General features: G+C 39.3%; 1 protein-coding gene across 2 annotated transcripts in view; it reads right to left on the bottom strand.

Moving 5' to 3' along the window:
• jakmip2 (janus kinase and microtubule interacting protein 2) overlaps positions 1–21112 on the bottom strand; it is a 75268-nt gene that overhangs the window by 48953 nt on the left and 5203 nt on the right. For both annotated transcript variants that reach the window (XM_027139996.2, XM_047805783.1), the window contains exons 2-7: positions 16780–17024; positions 15924–16421; positions 12649–12858; positions 11631–11729; positions 11357–11503; positions 10639–10779 (exon numbers count right to left, since the gene is read on the bottom strand). In XM_027139996.2, coding sequence (XP_026995797.1) covers positions 10639–10779; positions 11357–11503; positions 11631–11729; positions 12649–12858; positions 15924–16421; positions 16780–16908 — 1224 coding nt within the window. In that variant the 5' untranslated portion in view covers positions 16909–17024. The remainder of the gene's footprint in view (positions 1–10638; positions 10780–11356; positions 11504–11630; positions 11730–12648; positions 12859–15923; positions 16422–16779; positions 17025–21112) is intronic.

The following is a 21112-nucleotide window of genomic DNA, read 5'->3' as shown; positions in this document are numbered from 1 at the left end:
TTATGTTGGCTTTGTAGAAGCCAACATTCTGATTTCCGTTATAAGCTTATTATTATTATTATTATTATTATTAGTCTTAGACAAAAATTTATTTAAAAAAATGCGGCCCAGGGCGTTCGAGCCAAATGCACCAAATTCGGATATGTCGTAAACCCTGGTCTGAAGTTTGTTGCTTCTATTTTTCTAAGCGATCGGAATTCCGGCATTCCTGGTACGGAAGCTCAAAGTGGCCTTTTTTCCTATAGACTTCCATTATAAACTTTTGAGGTTTATAACTCGGCAAGTTTTCGAGCGATTTACACCAAACTCGGACAGGTTCTTTAGGACCTTACTCCGGACGGAATTTTTATTTCGGAGTTCCGACGGATTTTTCGGTTTTCCCGTAGTCGATGATCGAACATCCCATAGACTTGAATAGGGAATTCCGAAAAGTCCTCTAAGCTCTCACACACACAATACATCCAACATTAAGAATTGCATGTAATGTTCTATGCAGTATAATAGATAGAATCCCATAATGAATGCAGTATTGACATGAAATGTCCAAACCCTCAGTAGCCACTTTTTGCCAAAAGTATTGGCACCCCACCGGGTATTCTGGTGACGTCACTCGACACCACGTGACGTCACGTGTAGCCCCGCCCCCAAAACAAGCAAAATCAAAAGTTTGCACAACATGGACATGTGACATATCAAAACACTCAGCACAATGAGGGGAACTGCCCCACGGGTATTCTGGTCACGTCACATGAGGTCACGTGTAGCCCCGCCCCCAAAACAAAAGAAATAAAAAAATTTGCACAACATGGACATGTGACATATCAAAACACTCAGCACAATGAGGCCGAACTGCCCCACAGGTATTATGGTCACGTCAAGTGTAGCCACGCCCCCAAAACAAGAGAAATCAAACATTTGCACAACATTGACATGTGACATATCAAAACACTCAACACAATGAGGGGAACTGCCCCACGGGTAATATGGTCACGTCACGTGACGTCACGTGTAGCCCCGCCCCAAAACAAGGAAAATCAAAAAATTCGCACAACATGGACATGTGACATTTCAAAACACTCAGCACAATAAGAGGAACTGCCCCACGGGTATTATGGTCACGTCACGTGACGTCACGTGATGTCACATGTAGCCCCGCCCTAAAGACAAGCAAAATTTAAAATTTGCACAACATGGACATGTGACATATCAAAACATTCAGCACAATGAGCGGAACTGCCCCACTGGTATTCTGGTCACGTCACGTGACGTCACGTGAGGTCATGTGAAGTCACATGAAAATTTAAAATTTGCACAACAGTGACATCTGACATATCAAAACACTCAGCACAATGAGCAGAACTGCACCACGGGTATTCTGTTCACCTCACGTGATGTCACGTGAGGTCACGTGAAAATGAAAAATTTGCACAACAGGCACATCTGACATATCAAAACACACAATGAGGGGAAGTGCCCCACGGGTATTCAGGTCAGGTCACGTGACGTCACGTGTAGCCCTGCCCCCAAAACAAGCGAAATCAAAAATTTGCCCAACATGGACATGTGACATATCAAAACACTCAGCACATGGAGGGGAACTGCCCCATGGGTATTCTGGTCACGTCACGTGATGTCACGTGAGGTCACTTGAAATTTAAAAATTTTCACATGATGGACATGTGACATATCAAAACACTCAGCACAATGAGGGGAACTGCCCCACGGGTATTCTGGTCCCGTCACGTGATGTCACATGTAGCCCCGCCCCAAAAACAAGTAAAATTAAAAATTTGCACAACATGGACATGTGACATATCAAAACACTCAGCACATTGAGGGGAACTGCCCTACGAGTAATCTGGTCACGTCACGTGACGTCACGTGTAGCCCCGCCCCCAAAACAAGCGAAATCAAAAATTTGCACAACATGGACATGTGACATATCAAAACACTCAGCACATTGAGGGGAACTGCCCCATGGCTATTCTGGCCACGTCACGTGACGTCACTTGATGTCACATGTAGCCGCGCACCAAAAACAAGTAAAATTAAAAATTTGCACAACATGGACATGTGACATATCAAAACACTCAGCACAATGAGGGGAACTGCCCTACGAGTATTCTGGTCACGTCACGTGACGTCACGTGTAGCCCCGCCCCCAAAACAAGCGAAATCAAAAATTTGCACAACATGGACATGTGACATATCAAAACACTCAGCACAATGAGGGGAACTGCCCTACGGGTATTTTGGTCACGTCACGTGACGTAACGTGTAGCCCCGCCCCCAAAACAAGCGAAATCAAAAATTTGCACAACATGGCCATGTGACATATCAAAACACTCAGCACATTGAGGGGAACTGCCCCACGGGTATTCTGGTCACGTCACGTGACGTCACGTGAGGTCACGTCCCCAAAACAAGCTAAATTAAAAATTTGCACTACATGGACATGTGACATATCAAAACACTCAGCACAATAAGGGGAACTGCCACATGGGTATTCTGGTCACGTCACATGATGTCACATGTAGCCCCGCCCCCAAAAGAAGTGAAATAAAACATTTGCACAACATGGACATGTGATATATCAAAACACTCAGCACAATGAAGGGAACTGCCCCACGGGTATTCGGATCATGTCACATGCTCATGGCCGATCACCCCCTAAAGTATTGGCACCCTAGCGGTCCAGTAGCTTTCACAATCTTTCTGTCCACTCGCGTCCAAAATGCACCGGCCTTTGCGAATACTTGCACCGTCAAAGCCAACATCAAAGTTTGTCGCGACTAACTTTACAAATCTAGTTATTATTATTATTATTCTTCTTAGACAAAAATTTATTAAAAAAAATGTGGCCTAGGGCGTTCTAGCCACATGTACCAAATTCGGATATGTTGTAGACCCTGGTCTGTAGTTTGTTGCTTCTATTTTTCTAAGCGATCGGAATTCCGGCATTCCTGGTACGGAAGCTCAAAGTGGCCTTTTTTCCCATAGACTTCCATTATAAACTTTTGAGGTTTATAACTCGGCAAGTTTTCGAGCGATTTACAACGAACTCGGACAGGTTCTTTAGGACCTTACTCCAGACAAAGTTTTTATTTCGGACTTCCAACGGAATTTTAGGTTTTCCAGTAGTTGACGATCGAACATCCCATAGACTTGAATGGGGAATTCCGAAAAGTCCTCTAAGCTCTCACACACACAATACATCCAACATTAAGAATTGCATGTAATGTTCTATGCACTATAATAAGTAGAATCCCATAATGACTGCAGTATTGACATGAAATGTCCAAACCCTCAGTAGCCACTTTTTGCCAAAAGTATTGGCACCCAACCGGGTATTCAGGTGACGTCACTCGACACCACATGACGTCACGTGTAGCCCCGCCCCCAAAACAAGTGAAATAAAAAATTTGCACAACATGGACATGTGACATATCAAAACACTCAGCACAATGAGGGGAACTGCCCCACGGGTATTCTGGTCACGTCAAAGCCAACATCAAAGTTTGTCGTGACGAACTTTACAAATCTAGTTATTATTATTATTATTATTATTATTATTATTATTCTTAGACAAAAATTTATTTAAAAAAATGCGGCCTAGGGCGTTCTAGCCACATGCACCAAATTCGGATATGTCGTAGACCCTGACGTTTGTTGCTTCTATTTTTCTAAGAGATCGGAATTCCGGCATTCCCGGTACGGAAGCTCAAAGTGGCCTTTTTTCCCATAGACTTCCATTATAAACTTTTGAGGTTTATAACTCGGCAAGTTTTCGACAGGTTCTTTAGGACCTTACTCCGGACAAAGTTTTTATTTCAGACTTCCGACGGAATTTTCGGTTCTCCGGTAGTCGACGATCGAACATCCCATAGACTTGAATGGGGAATTCCGAAAATTCCTCTAAGCTCTCACACACACAGCGTGCGCAGAGCTCAGGCATGGCTTCTCTCTCTGTGATCCACGCAGTATAATAATAAGTAGAATCCCATAATGACTGCAGTATTAACATGAAATGTCCAAACCCTCAGTGGCCACTTTTTGCCAAAAGTATTGGCACCCCACCGGGTATTCGTCACTCGACACCACGTGACGTCACGTGTAGCCCCGCCCCCCAAAACAAGCGAAATCAAAAATTTGCACAACATGGACATGTGACATATCAAAACACACAGCACAATGAGGGGAACTGCCCCATGGGTATTCTGGTCAAGTCACGTGACGTCACGTGTAGCCCCGCCCCCAAAACAAGCGAAATCAAAAATTTGCACAACCTGGACATGTGACATATCAAAACATTCAGCACAATGAGGGGAACTCCCCCACGGGTATTGTGGTCACGTCACATGAGGTCACGTGACATCACGTGAAAATTAAAGATTTGCACAACATGGACATATGACATATCAAAACACTCAGCACATTGAGGGGAACTGCCCCACGGGTATTCTTTTCACGTCACGTGACGTCACGTGTAGCCACGCCCACAAAATTAGCGAAATCAAAAATTTGCACAAAATGGACATGTGACATATCAAAACACTCAGCACATTGTGGGGAACTGCCCCACCGGTATTCTGGTCATGTCACGTGACGTCACGTGATGTCACATGTAGCCCCGCCCCAAAAACAAGCAAAATTAAAAATTTGCACAACATGGACATGTGACATATCAAAACACTAAGCACAATGAGGGGAACTGCACCACGGGTATTCTGGTCACGTCACGTGACGTCACGTGACGACACGTGAAAATTAAAAATTTGCACAACATGGACATGTGACATATCAAAACACTCAGCACAATGAGGGGAACTGCCCCACAGGTATTCTGGTGACGTCACGTGATGTCACATGAGGTCACGTGTAGCCCCGTCCCCAAAACAAGCGAAATCAAAAATTTGCACAACATGGACATGTGACATATCAAAACACTCAGCACAATGAATAAAAAAACAAAATAAAGACACAAAAATCAAAGAACTCAAACCATTTCTTGATGAGCAAGGCCTGATTAGGGTGTGAGGAAGGCTGCAGCAGTCTGATCTTACCTTTAGAGAGCAGCATCCATGGATACTACCTGCCAAACACCGGTATTGTGAACTGTTAATTCGAAGCTGTCATGAGAAGGTTTTGCACTCAGGTATAAGAGATACACTCATGCAAGTCAGAGACAGATTTTGGATTCTAAAAGGTAGACAGCATGTTAAGCAGATAGTCGGAAGGTGTCCCGTGTGCAAGAAGTTTAAGGCTAAGTCAGTCCAGCAGGCCACCACGCCATTACCGGGACAGAGTAATTGAATCTCCTCCATTTGAAACAACTGGGGTGGATTTTGCAGGACCGTTCATGGTGAAGACCAGTAATGGTACGAGTAAAGTGTAGATAGCACTTTTCACTTGTGCTTTCTCTAGGGCCATACATTTGGAACTAGTCTCAAGTCAAAGTACAGAGAACTTCCTTTTGGCACTAAAGAGGTTCATAGCAAGGAGGGGACTTTATACTCTGATATTGCGAAGACCTTTAAACGAAGTCAATCAAAGAGCCTGATCTCAGAATCTTCTTTGCTGAAACGGGAATAACCTGGAAGTACATAGTCGAGCGAGCAGCCTGGTGGGGAGGTTTCTGGGAACGTCTTGTGAGGTCAACAAAGTCATGCCTTAAGAGAATCTTGGGTAAAGCCTCATTAAATTTTGAAGAGCTAACCACGCTCTTAACTGAAGTAAAGGCTGTGCTAAATTCAAGACCCCTCACTTACATTCATAACAAATTGGATGAACCTCAGCCATTGACTCCTGCTCATTTTCTTGTTGGTAACAGACTTACATCTCTACCACCCAAGAACATTGCATCTAACCCTCAGCCAGCTACTCAAAATCAAGAAACCTTGACAAAGAAATGGAAATACAGTCAGAGGCTGTTGCGTGAATCTTGGACTTGTTGGCGCAGGGACTTGATGCATTTAAGGTCTGCTCACCATTGTGTAAATACTGCAGCAGAGCTGCTGAAGGTGGGAGATGTCATTCTTGTGGCAGAGGAAATAAATAAATAAATAAACAAACAAACAGAAAAGCTATTATATATATTATATAACTCCATATACTGTATTTAGCTTTATATTTTATGATTGAGTTTTAATGGTGCACTAAAAAGTGCAGTAAAAATGAACATTATATGGACCTCTGCCGAAGTTCTGCCTGCCTCAGGGGTGTCAATCTCAAATTCACAGTGGGCCAAAATATAAAACTGAGATAAAGTCATGGGCCAAACTGAATATTTATTGAAAAATTAACTGCAACTGATATGTAATGTTCAACCTTTTTCATATGGAAACAAACTTTAGTTTTGCTTAAATAGGGGGATGTGGTAGCTCAGTGGTTAAGGTGTTGGGCTACTGATCGGAAGGTCATTGGTTCGAACCCCAGGTCCACCAAGCTGCCACTGCTGGGCCCCTGAGCAAGGCCCTTAACCCTCAGTTGCTCAGTTGTAAGTCACTCTGGATAAGGGTGTCTGCTAAATGTAAATGTAAATACAGGATTTGAAACAACCAGAGCTTGATATTACAAACACATAAAAAATTAAATTTGAAATAAAAGACACATCAGTGGTGTTAATTTCTTATTAAAATAAATTATGCCTCTCACTGTATCATTTTAAGTTCCTTTTTGAAGTGGATCTTTTTCAAAACCAAGAACAAAACAACCAAAAATAATTATTCATTCAATGAAAATCCAACTTTTCGACTATTAACAGTTCATGCCTTGGAGTAGAAAAAGTGCATAAAGAAAACATGTATTTAAACTCAGTTTTCTACATTCTGATTTATTCTGCACATTGATCACATTGATTCTTGCCTTTTATCTGGGCAAACGATGTCGCAAACTTTGACCATACACTTTTTGACAAACTCTCCCTCATTAAAGGGCCGGGCAGATTTTGCAATCTCTGCTGCCACAATAACGCTAGCCTTTACAGCAGCTTCACTTTTTATTTTGCTTCATTGAACATAGTCTGCCGGGGAACCAGCCTTTTTTTCATCTCCTCTGAGTTCTGGAGCTTCTGCTTTACATCCAGGTCTTTATACTTCTCATAATGTTTCGTTTCATAGTGTCTTCTTATCTTATATTCTTTCATTACAGACACGTTAGCTCCGTTAGCACACAAGACAAACAGGTCTGTCCTTTATATTCGTGAACAGATAATCCGCCTCCCACCTGTCTTGAAAGCTCCTATTGTCCATCTTTCGTTTGGCCATTTTTGTGGAGGGTGAATTAACTTGCCCGATGTGACTGTAGCATGGTTGTTCACGACTGTCAACAGAGAATGAGGGGTGCTTGCTGTTCGTGACTACGCGTCAATACAGTGTCAAGGCATTCTGGGATTTGTAGTATTAGCGGAGCATGCGGCTAGCCAGCTGTAATGCACATTTGATATGATCTTGTGGGCCAAATATAATTACAGTACAGTACGGGCCAGAGTTTGACACCCCTGCTATACATTTGGATTTATGGTGGTGTAGTAAACCAGGATCAAGGGGGTTTGGGGGGCTGTTCTGTTTCAAAAGGGTCAAAATATTGGTTTCTGTGACTTCTGTGATGGTCCCAAGCACAGATAAATAAAGTGGTTTGCATCAGGAAAGGCATACTGCATAAAACGTGCCAAACTTAAAATGTGAATTGTCATTGGTAATTTCATACTGGGTTAACAACGAGCGCCACCAGCACTTTTGACCTACTGGGTGCCAGAGGAAATTGAGCTACAGTTGGGAAAAGGAAGGAGAGGAGGGGAAAAGGTTTGTAGACAGAGAGAGAATAGAAAAGACAAGTGTATAGGTCTGAGAATAGGGACTCTTAACGTTGGTACAATGACAGGGAAACATAGAGAGCTGGCAGACATGATGAAGAGAATTAAGGTAGATATACTGTGTGTGCAGGAGACCAGATAGAAGGCAAACAAAGTACATAGTATTGGAGGGGGATACGAATGGTTTTATTATGGTGTGGATCGGAAGAGAAATGGGGTAGGAGTGATCCTGAAAGGTGAGTTTGTGATGAATGTTTTAGAGTGTCAGACAGGGTATAGGTCAGTTTGAAGTTAGAAATTGAAGGGGTGATGCTGAATGTCATCAGTGGTTATGCCATAAGTATAAGAGAAGAAGAGATTCTGGAGTGAGTTAGATTAGGTGATAGAGAGTACTCCCAGACGGGAGAGAGTAGTGAATGGAGCAGACTTCAACGGGCATGTTGGTTAGGGGAACAGAGGTGATGAGGAGATGATGGGCAGGTTTGGTGTTAAGGAAAGGAACCTAGAAGGAGAGATGGTGGTGGACTTTGCTAAGCGGATATAAATGGCTGTAGTTATCACTTATTACCAGAAGGGAGAGGAACATAGAGTTACATAAGAGTGTTGGTAGGAGTATGCAGGTAGACTACATTCTATGCAGACAAGGAAATCTGAAAGAGATTAGCTACTGCAAAGTGGTGTTAGGAGAGAGTATAACCAGACAGCTTCGGATGGTTATGTGTAAGATGTATTCGGTGCTCACGAAGAAGAGGAGAGAAAAGATAGTAACATAGCCCAAGTGGTGGAAGTTGAAAAAGGAAGAATGTTGTGAGGAATTCAGACAGAAACTGAGACAAGCTTTGGGTGGTCAGGAAGAGTTTCCAGATGACTGGGAAACTACAGTAGAAATGATCAGTGAGACAGGTAGGAAGGAGAAAAAAGATAATGAAACATGGTGGTGGAATAAGGAAGTACAGGACAGCATTCAGAGGTTAGCTGTGGTCAAAAAGGTGCAGGGGTTTAAGTATTTGGGGTCAACCATTGCACTGTATGGTTGACTCCAAATACTTAAACTCTTGCACCTTCTTGATTTGACATTTCAAAAGATTGAAATCTGACAATGATGATTCCAACAGAGGCAGTTGCTGGGACTGTAGATAAATCTAACCAGTGTGGCCCAAATCACCCTGGCCCCCTGTGGAGACACTGGCACTTGCCAGTGGAACATAGGTTGCAGGTTTTATCGGTTGTCATCATAACAGAGATGTTGTCTGAGTAGCCGAGGTGGGGGTGGGGCTCTACAGAGTATGTGCCAGGGATATTTGTGTAATCAGCATCCAGCACATTCACCTTTCTTGTTGCAAAGTTTACACAATGATGCAATTTAGGGAGAAGATGGTTTAAATTTTTGGTAGTAACAGTGTGAACATTCTGAATTTGCTAATAATTCATTAGAGTTTACAAAAATCCTCCTTAGCATTAGTGCTGGGGGGTATACACACAGAATATAAACATAAGTGAATATAAGTGATCATGTCCATTGGCAAAAAAAAAAAAAAGTCCACATCCAATAGTCACAAACTCCACCAGCAATGAGAAGTAATTAGAAAGTTCTTGCACCATTCTATGTTTATGTAAACACTCCAAGAGCCTTAGTTAACAGAGCTGCATTTCTGCATTTACAGAGCCCATCTAAATAAAAAACAGACACAGTGGTCTCTAAACTCATGCTGCCTAGTCGGTTAGAGTCGAAAGTATTCCAATTTATTGTCCAGGAAGAAACATTTGAGATTGACATGAGAACCAATAATCTAGGGTTTGCTTTGACTCTAGCAAGGACTCCTGCTTACCAAGCTTCCATTTTCTTATGCACCACTTTCAACACCTCTCCCCCGGTTACTGGAAACAGGCAATGTTCAGTACTGAAGGCCTGGTCTTCACAGCAAACCAAGCGTATCTTCTCCAGCAGAATCCAGAGTGGCTGCAGCTGTGCTGCCATCTTGAATCAGATCTGCCATGACTGGAACAGTCCAGTAGTTTTGGGGTCAAAAACCATATTTAACCAAAAGTGTATTAGCAGATTCTGTTGATTCCAGTATTCCAAGAAAAAATGGCCTTTTCCTTTTCCACCAATATTTTCACCCTTCAATTTGGTTTGTTTGGAACCCCAGCTATGTTTCATTGGCTCATAGACAGAATAATTGCCTGCAAAATGTATATGCTTGTTTAGATGACATTATCATTTACACTAACTGTGATGTAATGCTTGCCAACAGCATTTAAAACATTTGAGAGCAGTCCTGAGCTTTACCTTAGCTTTAAATAAATTTCACTCTGAGACAAATCGTGACATATTAGGGCAACAATCTGTGAAAATACAAATGGAGACAAGACATGAACTGAAACAAAATACATGTGGCAAACTAACAAACACATGAAAACATGTAACAAAGGTGACGAGTGTCATAGTGGTTATGGCTGCTACAAGCCTGGCCCAAGTGTAAAAATGGCAGGTGTTGGATTTTGTGTGATTCAATGATCAAATTACTCCAAATTATCATCCATTGTAAAGACCTTTGTATGTTTATATATACTTTTGCAAGCATTTAAAGGACACTTACACATTACCATCTTCAACAGAATAAAAAAAAATTAGGCTGGATAAGGACTAACAAACTGTGATGTATAAAATAAAGTATATAATAAAGCTGCAGTATTCTTAACTGCATAAAGGTAGATATTTTAAGAGAGATCTTTCAATTTTTCACCAAATATCACACACACTAACAAGCATATAAAATAAAATTAACAATAACCTGATATAGACTCTAAAGTTTCACACTCACTCTTGTTAGGTCATCAATCATGCTCTGCTGCTCAAGAACCTGCAACTTGAGGAACTCAATTTCTTGTTCATCTTGAGCCTGGTCCAAGTCATTCATAGATTTCAGTTTCTTTAATGGTGGGTGCAAAGTAATTTTCTCTTTCTGAATAAAAAGATAAAATAAAGTGTTAATAAATATCGCAGTATTTAACTTGTCATTTGAACATTGAATTTAATTCATGATCAGAGTAATAAATAAACTATTACCAAAATGTAATAACATAACTATATAAAATTTCTGTCTGAATAAACTTTCTAATTGTTTTGGATCAAATATAAGGTTGCAAACAAACATAAAACAGATGTCTGCTGTTTCTCTTTGGGTTGGAGACATTTTGGAACATCATCTAAAATCAGTGGATAAATTTTATTGAGTAAGCAGTGCACTATATTAAGACACATTATCTGTCTTCAGTCTGATATCTCCTTATGCAATGTCTCCCTATACGGTGCTCTATACAGAATTGGAGTGGGCTTTGTCTTGTTGTTTTGTCAGCACCATTACGCCACAGTAATTAAAATGCTCAATATAGAGCTTATATTAGACAACTTGGATTAGTCAGTCAGACAACTCAGTGACTTGTGTTCTTGAATTTATTTACTTCCACACATCACAAATATGGAATGTAGAAGGAGTTAATCTGTATGTATTCAGAGTGAGAGTGTGTGAAGGAACTTACCATCTCCAGATTTTCTTTGGTCAAGGACTTAATCTTCTCTTCTGTGCGTTGGAGAGACTGAGTCAGCTCATCGTTCTTCTTACTCAATAGCTTGTTCTTTTCCAGCAGTGGCTTACATTGTTTTTCTGTCTCCCTAACTCGCTTTAGCTGAGAGAAAGCGAGCAAAAAACAAAGTACAGCAAAACAGCTTGAAACTTGAGAAATTATTTACTCATTTTTTTCAGTTATTGTCTTGCTTCCATGATCACAAAATATTTTTGGGAATGTATCATACTAGCTCATTTCTTTCATCCACTAGAAGTGTGTTACGGTCCTCCAGCTTCCGGATAGTGGAGTTCAGTTCAGCAACACGTCTTTGATTCCTCCTCATTTCCTATCATACGAAACAGTAAATATAAGTTAATTACATTAAAAAAGATAATTTAAATAAAAATTTAATTAACTATACATATGAGGTGTTTGGCCAAAAATGAGATCTAATATGACTATTCATAGAATCTTCTTGTCTGCAATGTTTTTTTTAGTACTGAACCCTAGTCCACTGCCACTGTCTGATATGGCATGGCATACAATATGGCATAGTCCTATATTTAGGCAAACAAATTATGTAATGGAATTTGAGGTGTTAATACAAATCACTCTGGAGGAGGGCATCTCCCAAATGCCGTAAATGTAAATTGAGTTTATATTAGGTTTAAGATTAAATATTCACAAACAAATACACATAGTGAAATTTAAAACCAATACTGAAAACTGAATAAAAACTGAAATAATTTTCATCATTATAATAGAGATATTACTTAGAAATCATGCTGACTATAAATCAGTATAATTCAATCAAAGATACATAAATGTAATTATGAAATAATAAAAATGTATATATAAAAACCACGATAGTCTTTACACTTGCAAAGCAGCACAGCCCTAAAAATGTCAATTAATTAAGTAACTACAAATTGTCCATAAATAAACCTGTCCACCAGCAGCTCACTGAAAATGTGTTCAGACTCTCATTTTCTGTTTTACCACAATACAAATGCACGAGGGAAAACTTTTCAGACTTTAAATGCCTCCAATGGATCATTGTGTAAACAGATTTTAATTTGACTATTTGTTCTCTTTGCCCTACCAGTGTGTGCATTATGGAATCCAACTAATTAAAAATAAAATCTTCATTTTTATGACATGAAATTACTGCTATGTGTATCAATTACCATTTTTATTCACTGGGGATCCTATAGATTTTAAAATTCATTAAAAGAGGGTGAGCTACACAATTACCAAAACCTTACCGGGCTCCCACAGTGTTCTGCTCCATCACCAGCCCTTCCAGGGATCTCTCTTTTTGGACTTCCAAGGCTACATTCTGCTTCCTTCACAAGGAAAAGCTGCTCATCCAGTGCATCTTTCTGAAGCTGTAACTTCTGCAGGAAACCTGTAGTGGTCTCCAACTCTTTCTCCAAAGAGAAAATTGTCCTGTCTTTTGCTTTGATTTCATCTACCTGAAAGTTTGCAGACAATTTACACTGAATTATCTTGTTCGCTGCAGTAATTTAAACATTTAACTGCTGTGTTTTTAATCAACCAACTTATTTTTTACATTTTCCTATGTATGGAAAATACTAAAAATGATCAAAAGGATTTATAAAGACTTCATATCAAGAACCACCCCATTTTGACCACAAAATAATCACCATTCCCAGAGATTTAGAACCCAACGTGCAACAAGGCATGCAAGTATTGACAGAAAGTGTTTTTGTTTTTTTTTTATCATTGGCCTTTTGACAAAAACTGTTTTTCAACTTATCTGAATGTAATCTCAGTTAATCATTCTGGAAACCTTCAGCAAGAGTAAATCAAGCACTGAATTTCTTTATCAATAACTGCAAGTCCAAGAAACCCACAGAAAGACATAATTGAAGAAGAGAAATATGCAGCACTGAAAGATCTGAGGAAATGATTTTACATGCCTCTAAGCCTGCTATAGTGAATACCTTTACATTTAAGAAGCAGAGGCTGCAACTGGCTAGACAATCACCAGCCAGGTACATTACTCCACCAAGTAAAATGTATTACAATTACAATTGTACAATTGTTCCAATTGTACAATTTCAGACGAAAACCAGTTTCTTGATATATTCTAGTTCTTGTAGGCAGAAGGCTGAACATTGCAAACTCATTTCATCCATCCCTGGGTACTGAGATCATTCCTTTATCTATTCACATCTAAATTACTTCAATCATCATCAAAGTAAAGTTATATGTAAATGTTTTTTTTATTGTATACCAAACTGTGTATGTTGAACAAAAAGTGTATGACGAATCTACAAATATTTTCTTTGTATTTGTACTTTTATATTGCTAAAAGTTATTCATTACAGGGTGCATGAATGGCACAAATTATTTACATTTGGTATTTGCATAGCCCACAAAATTTTTAAAAATGCCAAATTCACTGGCTACATAGCTAATAAAGTCTATGATAAGAGTTTTGAAACACATTTACTTACATATGTATGTACACAAATAGGAATATAATCATCAAATTTGCATGCCTACAGTCATAACTATTAAGAATTATCATGCCCCACGATATAGATATATCGTGGGGCATGACAATTATAAATCTATATTGTGGGGCATGATAATTATAAATAGTTATGACTGCAGGCATGCAAATTTGATGATTATATTAGCTGTACATATAAATATATACATATATATCATTGGCACCTGTCAAGTGGTGGGATATATTAAGAAACATGTACAATATATTTATATACATTGTAAAGATGCCCTCTAGTATATTCTTTGAAGTATTCTCTACATTTAAATTTACATTTACAGCATTTGGCAGACGCCCTTATCCAGAGCGACGTACATAAGTCCTTAAATCTCTAACATTGAATACATTAATGCTGGTTCACTAGGTTACATACTTAAGATACCATGAGTTTAAAACATTTGTTCAAAGTTACAATGAAAAAGTGTCAAAGGTTGTTTTTTTATATAAGGAAAGAAGTGCTAGTTGAAGAATTTCCTGAATAAGTATGTCTTTAACCGCCGCTTGAAAATAGCCAGTGACTCAACTGTCCGGACCTCTGGGGGAAGTTCATTCCACCAACTTGCCCAGCATGTGCATTTACCATCATTCATGGCTACAGTATATACATGCATCACTACTGGCATTATGCTGCAGTTAGAGCAAACATCTAAATGATGATCAAAGATGATCTAGTTAGATGTGGGAAGATTAAAGTTAGTATCTTGGTATTTTAGACTGAAAGCAAATTGAGCAACCAAACAAACATTTGAGTAAAACCAGACAAATAAAATTTATTGTTAAATACTCAAATGCACATGTATTCTGACCAGACATGAGTTCTCTTAAGCCCCTTTACCCTCCTCTCAATGCCTGAGTGACTAATAGGAAAAAAAAGGAAAATAACCAGTGGGATACTGACTGTTTGGCAGTACAACAAATTTAATGATAACATTGAATTTTGCTGCAGCATAAGCTGATTTCAGCTGTGTTCTAAGTTAAATGAGGTGCATGCATGCACACATGAAAGCTTTTTGAACTGCCTGAGAAAGAAGTTGTTTTCAGCAAATTTATGGATTTATTTGGAGAAACAAGGTTTGGAGAAACAATAAAGTTTTTATTTACAAAACCTTTACTTTACAGAAGAAAATGCAAGAGTATGCAAAATAGAAAATTTTATAATTTTATAAGTTGAATTGCTAGACAGAGAAGTGTAATTTGTCACTTCAAAGAAGCAAAAATGTAGCAAACAGTAAATGCGTTTTTTTGTAGCATAACCGTCGTAACAAGTTTTTTCATCTTCTTTTTTTATCATCATCTTCTATGTTTATGTTCTGTAAAGCTGCTTTGTGACAATGTCTATTGTAAAAAGCGCTATACAAATAAACTTGAATTGAATTTTTGATTGCGTTCTGAAAACCGCATACACCAAAGCGTGTTCCATTTCAATTACCCCAGAAATGAGGTCAAATATATTTGCATATTGGGCGGGAGTAGAAAGATCAGATTGATATCCGAATAGCCAAGACACATTTATGTGGCCTAATGTAAATGGAACAGTTTTAACAAATCTGATAGCTATCGGATCAGAGAAAACACATGAAGTGACCAGGTGTAAAAAGGCCCTAAGGTTTGGATGTAGCAGCTTGGCCATGCAACCCCATTCCATGAAGCTCCATATGCACTGTTCTTCAATCTGAGGGCCACACAAAGTTTGGAGGTCTATAGCTATTGTCACTGCAGAAAGCTGCAGACTTCTGCACACTGTGAGCCTCAGCATGCACTGACCCCACTTTGTGATTTTACTTGGCTGAGTTTCTGTTGTCCACAATTGATACAACTAACAGTGACCGTGAAATATTTAGTAGAATTTCACGAATGGACTTATCACAGTTCCTGAAAGCTACCCATTCTTTCACAAATGTTTGTAGAAGCAGTCTGCATGCCTATTACAAACCCTTCATTTTGTTGGGTCCTTTGTCAAGTTTTAAAAAAACAAATGTAACAAATAAAACAGCCACTCACCAGCCGCCGAATGTCACGCTCACAGTCCCACTTGATCTTTGTGATCTGTTCCTGATGTGCCTGGTGCTCAGAGCGCAGATCAACCGCCTTAGTCTTATCAGCCTGTATAGCAGCACTGAGCGCCTCATCTGTGTGACGCTTTGCAACCTTCAGTTCGGTGATCTCATTTAACAACTTTGCACGTTCCTGTTCAAAGAAACGCCGTGCCTCATCACGTGCCTCCAGCGTCAGCACTGTGCGAACTTTCTCGCCAGTTCCATCACGCAATGCAGCCAATGCAGACCGTAGCCTCTGGATTTCACCGTCCTTGATCTTGGCAGTTCTTCCTAGCTCCTGTTCATGCTGTCGTGTCAGTGATTCGCGCAGTGCTGCCAGTTCCTTCAGCTTCTCCTCATGCCAACGTGCCCGCTGTTCAGTAAGAGCCGCAGTGTGCCTGTGCTGCTCCTGCTCACGGATGCGCTTGGCCTCCTGTGTTTTATCACGTTCCAACTTGCTGGCCTGTTGGGGTAAGAGAACTATTTGTGTGGAAGTCAATGTATGGTTTATATTTAATTAATCCAGTTTAAGTTTAGCTATTGACTTACTAACTTGCATGCATATGATTGTACTTGCCAGCTTTACATAATCATACTCTTGTATCTGAGGACAAGTCCGAAAAACCTAATTCTCTTCCAGTCAATGGCTCATTCCCGAATCCTTTCTCAGCATGGTCAGCCCATATGTGCCTTTATAGCATATACTCTACAGTATGGCCAACATATGTATTATATAAAAGCTAGACAGACAGACAAAGAGAGAGAGAGAGAGAGAGAGAGAGAGAGAGAGAGAGAGAGAGAGAATTTAGAAATTCACCCACCTTGCATTTTTCTTGGTGAAGTTCAATTTGAATGTCAGTTAGTTTGGACCTGAGATCTTCATTGGCTGCTTGTAAGGCAGAGATGATGGCTTCAGGTTTTTCACCTTTTGAGCGTCCTTTTTTCGCCATTGGGTCAGATCTTACTACACGTGCTCAAACTCAGCTCTCAATTTTCCAGTGCTTAAATACACGAAACTGAGGTTTCCAATGCCGCCTCTTCCTCATTATTCTGGCAGACAGAATACCTGTGGGAGAGTAATGATTTAATTATTTATGTTCAAGGAAATATACAAAACCAACCTTCAGCTCCTTCTTTTCCACTTTCCTAGCATCTGTTCTTGGTTACTTCAGACCAGCATGCAGCTTTTACTTTTCAAAATAGAAATGCCTTTAATGCCATTTACTATGGATAAGGATTTTTAATGAATTGATTAAATAACTGTATTGCACTGTATAACTGTATACAAATAACTGAAATGCACTAGACCTCTGGAATACATACAAAGAAATATTCACATAATTTGGTGAATTATACTTTAGAGGTTTCCTATCAATGGGGTAAATACACTTAATTGTTATCAAAATATGCTGAAGACTCGAAAGTGCTCATGTACACACAAAAAAGCCTGGAGACTATAGTTAGAGACTATGTTGGACTCACATCTTTGTTGGACACTTATATTTTCATATTTTATATAGTTTCTTTTTATATAGTTTATACTTTTTTATTTATCTACCTCCTTTTGGTTTTTTTTATCCCAAATTGCATTCCTTATGTTTGAATACCGGACAGATGCAAAAAGAATTTCACTGCATGTCGTACTCTGTATGTATGTGTATGTGACAAATAAAATTTGATTTGATTTAATTTGGAGTCCTAACAGGTGGTGGTGTGTGGAAATGTGGCAGACATGCCATTAGATGCACTGTTTGTGTACAGAGGAGAACTTGCAAACTAGGAAATAGCTCTGCACAGTGCATTAGTAAGGAAAGAGATCAGTTCTGGGTTAGGTTTTCTTGCCATTTTGCTTCCTGAAGAACCAAGTAATTGTTTTTTTTTTTTTAATAAATTGTCATGAGTATACTAATATAACTATAAAATGCCATGCATTAATTGTACATTAAAATTTAAAATGACAGCTTTCAATATTGTCATGACATCTATTGCAATACCCAGAATCCATGTCCATGCCCAGCTAATCAGAAATTATGAGAGTCAGCCGGTCATACAAATACTGATTCATCTGAGACCGTGTAATCTAACAGTTTTTGGGATATAGGTGTAAATCAGGACCGGGCTTCAGGAGGAGCTCCAAAAAATGTACAGGGGTCTGGCAGGATCTATTTCATTAAAAGAGGACCAATTATTAATCTGGAACAAAGAAAAGCTACACTGCTTAACATTGGGAAAATGCATTGGTTGCTTGTGTGGTGCTACAGGACACTGATAAATAAAACTGTGGGAGAATTAATCTGTCTGTGGGAGCAGATGGGATTGGTCAAAATTATCTGTGACTGGTCTAATGCATGGCACCATACTCAAATATTTGTGATTTAGAATAAACGATCATCCTACTACCTTATTTTTGGATAGTCAGGGAAAACCAGAGAATTTAGTGAAAACTCGCAAAGACACAGGAAGTACATGAAAAACTGTAAAGAATTAGTACCTGGCGCTTTATTATTATTATTATTATTATTATTATTATTATTTCGTGAAGTTACAAAGATACAGTAAATACATTTTTCATCTCTTGAATTCTAAATTGCTTAGAATTTCCAAATATTTGTTGGCAGTAACATGACCGTGTAGTCTAATGATAGGGCCAGCAAAATATGGCCACCCAAATCTTCTCAGATCCACTAGGTTTGACAGTTGGAACCAGACAGTCCAAGCTATACTTGGGGGTTCTCCATATATGAGCACGACCTGCTGGGAATAATATAAGTGAGGAAACAAGTGATATGGTCTAATTGAATCAAGTCTTCAACTGTCCAGGTTTTATGATCATGACACAATCTTTTGCATTTTTGCATTGGTGGTGTTATTTTATGGTTTAGCATTTGCATGTCCTCCATGGATGTTGGCTTTGTGATGATTTTGTAGAAAAAGAGTATTTGGATATTAATTTCTGTTGTCACTTTTGCTCCAGTAGTTCTCTGTGTTTTGGACACAATCCGTACTACTAGTGTTCAATAGTCCCATCATTAAGTTTTGATTTTCATCCATTATTCTTCTTCACTTCCATGACTTCAATTGAGTCCTGCCATGTTTTGTATATGCAGTCATATTGATGGAGTACAGTATCTTGCACTTAAAACACCAAAGAGCTAGGCTGTAAAGCTTACAGATGCTCCTGCTAAATGGGCTCCCAAGATCTGTAGCCTTTAGAGGTATGACACGTCATCCACTTCAACATTGTCTTAAACTAACCACAGCTGAGCACACCTTGTTTTATACGGGCATGCAACCTAAACAATATATAGCTTTAAAAAATAAATAAATGATTATCACAACATTTAATTATTCACAGTAGCCTACACAAATAATATTAACAATTATAACAATTTGTGGGTGTTCACATTATTTTGTCCAACCCCTGTTTTGTAATTTTCTTTTTGTTACTATTGTTAGCTACCTATATCGTTCAGAGGTTTATAAAAAATCATAGTATTAGCTGTTGAGTATTTTCCATAACTAGGATTAAAGTAATCTTTTAAGTGGAGAATGACCTCTCCAAGATTAACGTATGAAATTTTCAAACTTGTAGCAGGTAACTACACAATTATAAAAACTAAATCTGTGCACTTGATTGGAACAAAATCAAACATACCTAATTTAACATTTAGACAGGAAAGCTGTCTATTGTTAGCCCTCCGGATACAGAAGGATTGGAGACAGACCCGTTCGCAGGATAGCTTCAAATGAAAGGGGTTTAATACATACGGAAAACAAAGATATCCACACTACACGGGGAACTAACGTAACTAAACTAATGAATCACATATATCCACAGAACAAGTCAATCACACAATGGGGAACAGGTGTGGTGACCGGGAGGAGCAGACGAAGGCGGGGCAGCCATGTGACAAAAACAACAAAACCACACATGGCCAAAAGTCCGCGCTGATCCCTGACAGATCCGCGCTGATCCCTGACAGAACCCCCCCATTAAGGCGCGGCTCCCGAAGTGCCAAAACCCGACAAGGCGATTGGCAGGTGAGGGGAGCAAGGACGACGGCGAGGCCAGTGGGGGGAGCAAGGACCACGGCGAGGTAGGCGAGGGGAGCCAAGGCACACGGCGGGGCAGGTGGGGGGAGCAGGGCACATGGCGGCGCAGCCAGAGCTAAAAACTTATCTTCTTTTAAACAAATAAAACTGAGCACAGCCATAAATAAAATTTTTCTCTCTTTGATCACTCTCATCTTTGCATATTATCCTTGTGGTCAAATATCTCATGTGGTTTATGGTAATTTAGACCGTTGTACAAATGAATTAAAAGAGCTGTATCTTCCAACTCAGTATACATTCAGTAGGGCACTCCCTGACCACCCCGCAAAATTTATAACATTTGGCCCATTAGCGGATGTTTTAAAAACGTATCTTTGTTCTTGAAACAGCCTCATGGATGCTAAATCATGGAAAAATCCCTTTGAGATTCTTGTCCATGTTAACAGAATTGCATGATATAATTCCTGCAGATTTTTCAGGTGTTTTTTTAATTCAAATCGGATGACTGGAAAGGCCACTGAAGAACACTGAACTCACAGACATTAATGATACTAGTTTGACATGAAAAATTATCAAGCTGGAAGTAGCCATGAGAATATAAGTAAATAGTGCTATAAGGGGATGCTCATGGTCAGCAATAATACTCACATATAAGCTGGGGCATTAAAGTGATGATGGACTGACCAGGCCTAATGTTTCCAAAACAAAATATAGTACCACTATAAGTGGAGTTGACACAAGGTAACCTTAGCATTTGCATTTAGCCTAAATCATTATGATTTCTAGTTAAAATGAAGGCCTGTAAAATGTATGTTGATTGTGAATATATGTATATGAAATCAATATATAGTTATAGGATAGTAGGATAGTTATGATGTTCACAAATTAGCCAAGATTTGTGAAAGCCTAAGCATCATTCATGTTCAGTCTCACCCTTTCACACATATGTGCAGACACAGCCTGACCACGATGCCCCTTGTGTAAGCCCCTTAACCCTGAATTAGTCAGATGTATATAAATGTAAGTCACCTTGCATAAGAGTGTCTGCAAAATGCTGTAAATGTAAATCCTGTGTAAGGTGTAAAAGCCCATTGTAGGTTC

Source organism: Tachysurus fulvidraco, chromosome 21, assembly GCF_022655615.1.
Source record: "Tachysurus fulvidraco isolate hzauxx_2018 chromosome 21, HZAU_PFXX_2.0, whole genome shotgun sequence".
Classification (NCBI taxonomy): Eukaryota; Metazoa; Chordata; class Actinopteri; order Siluriformes; family Bagridae; genus Tachysurus; species Tachysurus fulvidraco.
The sequence above is the reverse complement of the archived record's forward strand: the minus strand, read 5'-3'. Positions and strand labels throughout refer to the sequence as shown.